Source organism: Etheostoma spectabile, unplaced genomic scaffold (assembly GCF_008692095.1).
Source record: "Etheostoma spectabile isolate EspeVRDwgs_2016 unplaced genomic scaffold, UIUC_Espe_1.0 scaffold285, whole genome shotgun sequence".
Classification (NCBI taxonomy): Eukaryota; Metazoa; Chordata; class Actinopteri; order Perciformes; family Percidae; genus Etheostoma; species Etheostoma spectabile.
The window spans coordinates 1,297,509-1,307,720 of record NW_022605579.1 but is presented as its reverse complement, the minus strand read 5'-3'; the positions used below and the strand labels follow the sequence as shown (position 1 = coordinate 1,307,720).

General features: G+C 40.5%; 1 protein-coding gene across 1 annotated transcript in view; it reads right to left on the bottom strand.

Moving 5' to 3' along the window:
• Positions 1-1,169: 1,169 nt before the first annotated feature.
• LOC116686019 (plakophilin-3) overlaps positions 1,170-10,212 on the bottom strand; it is a 38,255-nt gene continuing 29,212 nt past the window's right edge. The window contains exons 9-13 of the mRNA XM_032510936.1: positions 9,464-9,643; positions 9,144-9,297; positions 7,781-7,976; positions 7,315-7,402; positions 1,170-1,317 (exon numbers count right to left, since the gene is read on the bottom strand). Of these exons, the coding sequence (XP_032366827.1) occupies positions 1,276-1,317; positions 7,315-7,402; positions 7,781-7,976; positions 9,144-9,297; positions 9,464-9,643 (660 nt within the window). The 3' untranslated portion in view covers positions 1,170-1,275. The remainder of the gene's footprint in view (positions 1,318-7,314; positions 7,403-7,780; positions 7,977-9,143; positions 9,298-9,463; positions 9,644-10,212) is intronic.

Sequence of the window (10,212 nt, the reverse complement as noted above, 5' to 3'; positions counted from 1 at the left end):
ATGCATTAATTTCTAAGAGCATTTTCATTCTCAGGACAGATACAAATCAAACAAATGCAAAATCTCAAATGAACCAGATATGAATGGGTGATAGCTAAACGTAAATGAAACCTGGAGCTGCTGCCTGTTCACCGCCCCCCCCCCCTCAATTCTTACCTCAATTTACCTCAATTCTTGATATTGTTGTCAAGAAGACTACAAACAGCCACGCTAGCTACTCTGTGAAGCTGTTAGTGTGCATTAGCATTGGTGCTTTGAGCTAAATGCTAACATCAGCATGCACACTTGCTGATATTTAGCAGAAAAGGTTTACATCATCTTAACTTAGCGTGTTAGTATGCTAAGATACGCTAACTACAAAGTGCAGCTAAGGCTGATGGTAATGTTATTAGTTTTTCAGGATTTTGTTCATAAACCAAAGTATTATAACTATTTTACCCTGATCATCACCAAAGCCCGGGCCTGGGATAAGGATTCAGGATGGGAATCTGGTAATCCATCCAACAGTTGTCGAGACTCTCCAGTCTGGATTAAGGTGACCAGATTTCTGAAATGAAAATGGGGAACCTTTCCTAGAATAGCTGTCAATATACAGGATCATTGAAATATGCAATGTTATCTATAAAATAAATAGGGGGACAATTCTGGTTTCATGTATTTTAACCATGGTAACTGTTTGAAAAACTGGTTTTGCTGGCCAGTCTCTCTTGCCACATAAAATATCATTTCACTTTTCGGCCTATTTATAACACACAGTAGTTTAAAACAGGGACGTTTCCAAGGAAACAACTCCAACTGGGAACACGTCACCAAAACCGGGGACTGTCCCCGGAAAACAGGGAAGTCTGGTCACCCTAGTCTGGACCTAAGGGTGGACTGACTGACCAACATTGCTATCTCTTTAAGCCTCTCTCTCTCTAATGTGGGCATTATATATCAGATAAACAACATTAGTTTAAAATAATTTGGAATCAGTGTCAAAACAACATATCAGTATATCAGTATAAGAGCATGGCGGTACATTCGGGGGTGAAGTCCACTGTGTGTGTTGAGACCGTCATCACAGGCTATCTAGTGCGAGCTAAGCCAAGTTAAACACACAGCCAGCCACCTGAAAGAGGACACGATTTAAGTCTAATGGCTCCAGTCCATTTTTCTCTTCCAGTAAGTCCGTCACAGTTAGATTATCTGCTCTGTCGTCCCTCGTCTATTTCCTCACAGCAACCTTGATCCTGAGGTCGAAAGCGCAGGGTGAATCACGTAATGTGCTGCGGCCTAGATGGTGCCATCTTTGAAGTCTTGTCTGGTAAATCCTTTCTGAAAAACATTAGACACAATGCAAATACTGATAAACATTATGAAAAGCAGTGTTCCTGAAAATGATGTAGCCTAATGATTGGGCTGGACATTTACACTTAGCTTGTGCTGCCATCAACCATTGGCTGAGTCTACACTAAGATAGTTATCTGCATATTTGAGTCTTTATGCACTTACAGATTGGTCAAAACTCTGCTGTAACATTAATTCATTACACTGGCTTTGTTTTAGAATCCATTTTAAAGTTATTTTAATCACCTATAAAGCACCTATAAGTTTTAGCAATGAGCACACAGTACATTGCTAACTTTTAGACCAACAGATCTTCACATCTAAAAGAGAAAATAGGTCAATTTCCAATGTCTCCCAATTATAACTGTTCTATTTACTGGTGCACAGTGGCCGTTATGGCTAGACTTTTTTCCACAGCGCTGTGGAGACTTAGACATAGTCACACGATCCATTGTTAATGTAAAAATATTGATAACTGCAACTTTAAAGAGGCTAAAAGTCTTTTTTCCATTACCATTCAGTGGTGACTGAATGCCTATAATCTATATCGACGACGTTCCACTTCTGGGATTGTTCAGGTGCCGCCGGACTTTCTGCCAAATGTCTCACTTTTTTGGCCGGATGTCCATCCCCTTCCTCTGTCTTTGTGTTGACATTCTAATCTCTGGTGGATTTCTGAGGACTATGGTTACCTGGTCCTCAGATCTCTGCAGGGTAAATCCAGACAGCTAGCTAGACTATCTGTCCAATCTGAGGACTATGGTTACCTGGTCCTCAGATCTCTGCAGGGTAAATCCAGACAGCTAGCTAGACTATCTGTCCAATCTGAGGACTATGGTTACCTGGTCCTCAGATCTCTGCAGGGTAAATCCAGACAGCTAGCTTGACTACCTGTACAATCAGAGTTTTTTGTTGACGTCTAAAACTATTTTGCAGAGGCATCGTTATTGTGTCCGGGACTAACACTGCCCAAGATGATTGTGACTGGTTTAAAGAAATGCCAATAAACCAAAGCCTGTTTTTCTCCCATCCCAAAACACTGTGTGGACTAGCCAGACCCTCCACTGCAGCGCTGTGGAGGAAGGTCTAGCAATGCATGACTACTAGTGCAACAGCCAACACCTGCCCCACTCAATCATTATATCCTTCCTCTTGGGGAAGTGCAGGAAATTCTATGTTGGTCTTTCTTTTATGTAAGGAAATATTTTGTTCACAGTAATTTTGTCTGGAGTGTGTCTCTGGGGAAACGCTCATGGGTTAAAAAAAAAAAAAAAGCAGCAAATTTCATGGCATGTCTGTCCTGTAGTTTTCCAGATTTTTTGCTTTGGACCGGTTTGTTTGCACTGTGACTTGAGACAGTGATACTGTGGAGACAACACAGCATGTTTTCAGCAAGTTTTGTGTGAACTGCATGAGATTGGGTTGAGGACAGACACACAACAGGATAGCTATCAAATGTAATCATTTCACCATGGCCAGATAAACACATGGCTTTTGTTTGTCTGTGGGAGCTCTGTGTGTGTGTGTGTGTGTGTGTGTGTGTGTGTGTGTGTGTGTGTGTGTGTGTGTGTGTGTGATACAGGAGGAACATAACAGTGTTCAGGGACTGCCAAGTCCACAAATCTCTCTACTTTTCTTCATTCCAGAAGGCACAAAAGAGACAAACCCCAAACGTCTCAGCCAAATTCTCTGCATTCATGCTGTGAGCACCACGGTCGCTCAGAAACTAAAACTCAATAAAACCTGGGCCAGGCTTTAGCAGTGACAGACAAAAGTCAAGTATTCAAGAGATAAAGCAAGGATCCTTACAATAATGTAGAGAGAAAGAGTGCTGTGTTATACAACACTAATAGAATTTAGGATTGTTACATCTCTAAATTTATGTAAATGTAGTTTTAGCAGAGTAAAATGTAATGTTATATCCACTTGCAATTACAACCCCGCAGGCATTAGAGGTTGCGCTATCTAATATAATCCGTGTGGCATTCCACAGTAGATTGGTGAAACATCCTTCTTGTTTGTTCCCAAGCTGCTGTAATCCTGTTAGCCACTCACTTTGGATCTTTATCAACTTCATAAACTGGGGAAAACCCACTTGTTCTAAGTTGTATTTAACATATATGGTCAGATTTTTTGAGTTCATTCCCCAGTTTCAATGAGCGCCTCGGATTTTCCTTCTTTGTTAACGGAACAGCAAATAGAATAAACTCTGAGCTCTTATTTGCCATCACGGTTGTGTGGAAAAGCCACAATAAGCTGCAAGCAGGAGGCAACTTTAAAGTTGCATTAATCAATATTTTGATATTGAGACTGGAATAAGTTACGTTGGTGGTGATAACCCAATAAGCCAGAGCCAGATATTTTTTTCTCAGGAGTAGGTGTAGACAAAAATAAAGCTAAATTAGAGAGAACATTGGACACACATTCCTCATGTTACACAAACATAGGAAGGGATTATCTATCTGCCGGATGTGTAAATAAGCAATTGTTTGCTAACACATAGATATGTCATATTAATGTTATAAGGTGTTAATGTGTCAGTGTTACGTTTTCAGCTTGTTTTGGCTTCCCAAAGTGCCCAATAAAGCAGCTTTTTAACCTTTTTATTATAAAATATTCTCCTGCATTTCAGTCTGCATCTGCAGTCAAATTTGTAGCTAATTTCGGGGAATTTTTTTTCATTTGCACAGCCCAGTATCCTCAGATAAGGCATGACCATAGGAGAACAACAGGCATTCAGAACAGAGAAAAGGAGTGAAGAAGAGAACCAATGGGAAGAGAGGAGCAGAGGTCAAGTAAGATAAAAAACAGATGTGTACAGACTGAAAACCATCCGCTGGAGACAACAGTTTGGAGCACAATGTCAGCCAACACCCACACATTCTGCTCTCCACTTTAACTTCAGACTCAAGTCTCAATTCACACACGCAGCAGCCTAAAATACATTATATTAACACTGCACTGTTGGTTTTGGCTCTGTGACTTACATTTATCCCTATAACTTACAAAGGACCATTAAGTACAGTATTTTTTACTGTCCCACTGCAAACAGACCAGAGTAAAGCTGTCAATGGGTGTCAATTAACAATTCTAAACAACAGCTATCATCCTAGACAATTATGTATGCTCTACAATATTTGTGATTAAAGCAATGTAATAGATTCTAGACACATTTCCAAATGTGTTATTTTTTGAATAAACTGACCACATATTGGGAATCTAAATGGCAACTCCCTCACCTGAAAATATGTTGAACTTATTAAAGTGACCTATTGAAAGCTTTTAGCCTGGCTCAACACCTCCGTGTATTACATGACTGACAGGCGCCTGTCTTCATTAATGAAGAAAATAAATCACATTTGTGGGTTTCTTTTTTTGGTTTGTTTGTGCAGCCTCAGATGATGTTGTGCAAGGATTTGTCATAACACTCACTTTTGTGCGTCTGAAAAACTTGAGTTTGGAGGGACATAAAGGGAAGCCCTAAGACTTTGCCTTAGCTCTATATCCCAATAAGAATAAGGACACCCCTTCCATGCAAAACAGTAGATAGGGCAAGGGGTCTATTGGGATTGGCCCCCAAGACTCTGATGGCGCGCATAAACATCCCGCATTTGGAAAAATAATAATAAAAAAGAACATCCAGGCAGAGGGCATGCTCTCTGCAGATACAGACACCACCACACACTGAAAGGGGTTACTTTTGTATTTGTCCATATATTTTTTTTTAGAATAATTCTCCGTATCATACCTTTTAAGACGGTCTCAAATCCCTGCGCTTTCCTAAAGGCTAGGCTACTTCATGTTTGATGTGGAACAAATTGGTGTTTCCTGTTAAACTAAGCCGAAAACATGTCAACAAAGTATAAGATACCACAAACTTTATCCCCTGACGTATCACCATAGTTTAAGTGTTTACACTCTCAACTACTAATAAATGGAGGCATTTCCTGGAAAGGGTGTGAGTCCCACACCCCTACAACAAACCACAACATTATTATGTGCTTTCATTTCTGACATTATTCTTGATAAAATGTTCTGCCACATATCCCAGCCCAGGGGTCAGGCAAAGTGCCACGGACCAGACGGAAAACAGATACATGATCGTATGAGACTTGAGCCAAACATGTTGAATCCCAAACACCAATTCCCACACATAAACAGGAACACTAACCGGGTCATAGTGAGTGAATGTCCTGAAAGCCTGTCTTTCAAGACTGGGGGGTCAACTATTTTAATGAAGACTTTTGTAATCTGGTTTCTGAGCCTCAACTGTAGTTTTCCCGGACCCACTCAAGCCAAAAGCAATTTAGTTAATGTAATCGATCTGTGTTACGACGGATGTACTTCAGAATGTGCTCACCACGGTCAGATCACTGGTGCGAGGATTAGAAGCACTGAGAGAAATAACAACCCTCGCTGCTGTTACTGCCAAACAGAAACTCTTCTTCTGTTGCAGTTAAAACAAACAATGATGCTGTGAGCAAGAGATAAAACACTTCCAGCACACACACATTTACCGCAATATGAGGTCACATGGATCTGTGGGTTAGGGTTGTCCTATCTTCAAATACAAAAGGACCTCTCAATTTATAATGACAAGTTAAAATGTGTTCATATTCTGCTTGTAACCTTTAACCCTTGTGTTGTCCTTCCGTAGACCAACATTTAGTTTTCATGGGTCAAAATTGTAAGTTAAAACCCCCTTTTTGTCACTTTTCCCAAAGTTCTTTGTCGTTTTTTTGGACATTTTTGTTTTGACCAAGTTTTTGAAGCTATTTCGACATTTGTTGTCACTTTCTAAAGTTTTCTAACTCTTCCAAAAGTTCTTTCTCACTTTTTACAATGTCTTTGTTGATTTTTTCTGTGTTTTATTTGGACGTTTCTGTTGTTTTTTTTCCCCTACATTCCTGTCACTTTTTTTCAGTGTTCTTAAATCTTTTGTTTCTTAAAATTCTATGAAATTAAATGAAATACCCAAATTCCCTGAAAATAGTGAACTGATCAGTTAGTTAACTTGTGAGGAGCGTTTTTTTTACAATTTGGTTAAAGGAAACCCAAATTTCGGATTTAGAGACTTTTTAAAAATGGGACCCCGAGGACAACAGGAGGATTAATTCTGTTGGTTGTCAGGAGCCATGATTTCCACTTTAGTTGATCTATTCTCAAGGCTTGGTGTTCGAGTAGGACAAGACAATTTTTACCAAACGTTCCAGCTTCAGAGAGAGTTTAGTAGAGCCTATGGGTCAATATTAGGCATTAGGCAAGTCAGTGTGTTTAGTTCCTGTGTTGATACTGTAAGGAGTGCTTCAGGACCGTCTACAAGCCACCGCCACCTTATTTAATCATTAAATTGATAGCCTACATATTTTTGTTTCATCTCTTTTCTGAGTTTGTAGACGGCCCCTAAGCTCTCTAACTGCTGTCTCAACACTGGAACTAAACACAGCTGAATTAACAAAACTTTCATGCATTTCTTTCACATCTACAGCAGTCAGATTCACTGGGTTCATTCAAAAGGAAGCACTTCACATGGGTAGGCACTTTAAATGACATTTTGAACATGTTAAGAGTCTAAAAACACTTTTGAAACTTGCCCTGTTTAAGCCTGTTGGGTGCTAACGCTAGCAGGAGGATAACAAGGTGTAGGCAGCACCGATTGGTTTCATTTTTTTCTCTACTGACAACACTCCACATTTTCAAACAATTGAGCTATGTGTCGGAATCAACCGGAATTCTCCTTTAAGCCAAAACCACCACAGGTGTCCTCAGACATGCATACCTCTGTACTGTATGCATGCTGTAGGGGTATCACAGTTCTTTAGGTAAGACTAGAGCTCACATAGAAGTGTAACCTAAATGAATGAATGAAAACTAAAACAAAACCTCACCGTGGGCTCTGGGAAGTTATGGAGAACATCATAACTTTATGACTCATTATTCCTTCATAGAAATCAAAATAGATGCATCAGCAGCTTTGTCTCTCACCAGTTTGTAGTCCTTGTGCAGTTTGTTGTACTGGAACATGTTGCAGAGGACAGTGGAGGCGGCTCTGGCGGCTTTTAGACTCCCAGAGCTAAACCAAAACACAGTGAGAGACGATTAGAGACGGGGAGGAAATACCACAGCAAAAACAGAGGGGAGAAACCCAGCGATAAACACTCTAAAATTAACAGAGGGTTATATTTTTGTGTGGCCAGAGGGGAGAGCAGTAACAGTTCCAGAATATTTAAAGTTATTGACAGCAAACAAGATAACAACTTTCAAACTGAAAGTTTGTTGGACCTAAAAAATTTTAACCAATTGTAAAGAGCACAAAAAAAGAAAAACAGTTTTCATAGATCTAAAATGTATAACAGTAAAATAACTTTTACTCATTCTGCTTTCTGAAGCAGCAGCTCTGTGTTCTCCCTGCACCACACTGATACATGATTCCAGTTAAAGTCAGTCCTACCTGTTATCATGGGATGTCTTAATGCCCAACAGTTTGGGCAAGCCGTTGAAATATGAGATGTCACGGGCTGCCAAGGAACTGCAGGCGACCAGGTGATTGAGGGCTCCACAGATGTTGACCACCACCTCGCTGGATGGAGTTTTTTGCAGGCCATCACTGGGCAACTTGGACACCAGAATGTTCACCATGCTCTTAGCTGCAAGGACAAGGAGCAAGGGGGATTGTGTTACAGGACTGTTTTGGTATAAATCTTCAAAAAAGGGCTGGGTACCAAACTTTGACACTTTGACACTTTTTTTGACAGAAATTGCCTCCATGGTATTGAGTATCGAAAACGTTGTCTGTTTGTATTCCACAAGGAAAGTGGAAGCTAGTTAGCTTTGCTAACCTTAGCCCTGATTCCCACTAGGCGGTATTTATCATTCATGTTATTTCAACACCTACAAACACACTTAGTGCTATGTTGGCTCCACATTATAAAGAGTAGGGGGTTCAGACTAGACTGAAAACTAACAGAAGTGTTTAGTTCTGTGACCGCAGCACTATAGGACTCTTTTTAATCAAGACATAGAGTAATGGCGTTTTTCCACTGCATGGTACCTACTGGACTCGCCTCTACTCGCTAATCAGCAATGGAAAAGGGAGGACGGGACAATGAGGTCGAGTCGAGCTGGTACCATTAATCGAAAAACGCTATAACATAGTAAGTCATGGAGGAACATGCAGAATGCTCATAGGACTAAGCAACGTCAGGCTCCTAGCTGATTAACTGCAAGAAGTTGTTGGAATTGAAGTGTAATTATGAACTAGTGTCAGTGCCCTTCTAGTCTAGTCTCTCAATGGAAGTAGATTTACTGGATAAAGCTTCTCTGTGTGTTGCCCTTCTCAAAACCTATAGCCAGCTACATGCTAAAAATTGTAAATTTTTGGATTGTGCAACAAGGCAGGCCTGCTTGGTTCTTTCTGGGAATGATGTCAAGATTTTTGGACCGATTGATGGGGATCGCTTTGGACAAAGTTAGCCTGCACATAGCAATTCACTGTTCCACGTTACTGTATTGCGTCAAACGTACAACTTAATTTAAGATTTTATGTGGTGTTTTCTTTTGGGTGCAAATGTTCCACCAAAACAAGTTCCTGTACAAGACTATCTTGCAGAACCACTGTTTCCGTGTCCAGACTTAGACTTGCCTAAGACAACGGTAATTGGTTTAAAAAAGTACAAACAGCCCAGAGCGTTTCTCTCTCCTATCCTAGAATGTATCTGTGTTGCAGTCAGCCCTTACTCCTCTGTGGAGATTTTTCTGACAATGCGAGCCAAAGAGAAGAGAAGCACCTTCAGCAATCATGATTTGCATCTTACCCATGTGGTCTTTCTTGGTGGAGTGTCTGGCCAGATTTCTCAGCAGACCGGTCAAAGACCTCAGCTCCATATCACTGTTGGTGTCTAACAGATCCAGGAGGATGGGCAGCATCCTCTCCTGCTCCAGCACCACACCACTCAGTACCGATGACCACTGGCAGAGAGGGGCAAAAATCATATGAGCCTGTACTGACTTCTGTTTGAATTGTGTGCAATGTTGACTATCTTGCTGAAGAATCCTTCTCCAAAGCAACCACACAAAAAACAACAACAGACAGTTAATTTTGGAATGCACAGTTAAAATTTCAGTGAAATCCTACCCTGGCCTCCCCAGCAGTGAGATTTTGCAGGGCACCTATGGCAGCCTCGCGGCTGGTGGAACTGCAGTCGTTGTTCTGTAGAACGAGCTTGTAGAGCGCCACAACATTAGGGTGCCACAGCCACTCAGGGCCCTTAGGTTGTCGAGACACCTCAGACAATATGAACAGATTCTGGTTACGCTGCAGAGATGAAAGACAGAGAAAACATCTATTTATTGTACATTTACTTACAATACATTCTGTTTTAGCTACACAACTGTAAGTTTATTTGATTACATTTTACCCACGTTGGTTTTCTCTTGTATTAGCTCATATCAGGTCTCGCTAGTTGTAACTGATAAAGCTAACATTAGCTCCCTTAGTTGGTTAAAAAAACTGGCTTCTTTCATCTTACTTCATTAGTTTTCAACAGACTCATTTTAAAATGAAAATCTTGCAAAAGGGACCTTAAACACGCACATTATGCCTACGTACATTATATTGCGCTTAAAGGCAGATGCTAAACCTAACATGTTCCAGGCAAAAAGTCTGTATCCTCACCATTTGCTAACTCATGTAGAAGAGAAGACATGGGAAAAAGCAGTATTGTTCTTGTTTGGCAGTGTAAAACTAGTTAGTCTTGGTATTATAAGTGTGTTACGGTAAACTAGACTTAATTCATTCAAACGTAACCCTTACATTAGGGCTGCAGAATTAATCGAATTTTAATCGCGATCACGATTTTGACTTCCCACGATCAAATTTGCGTG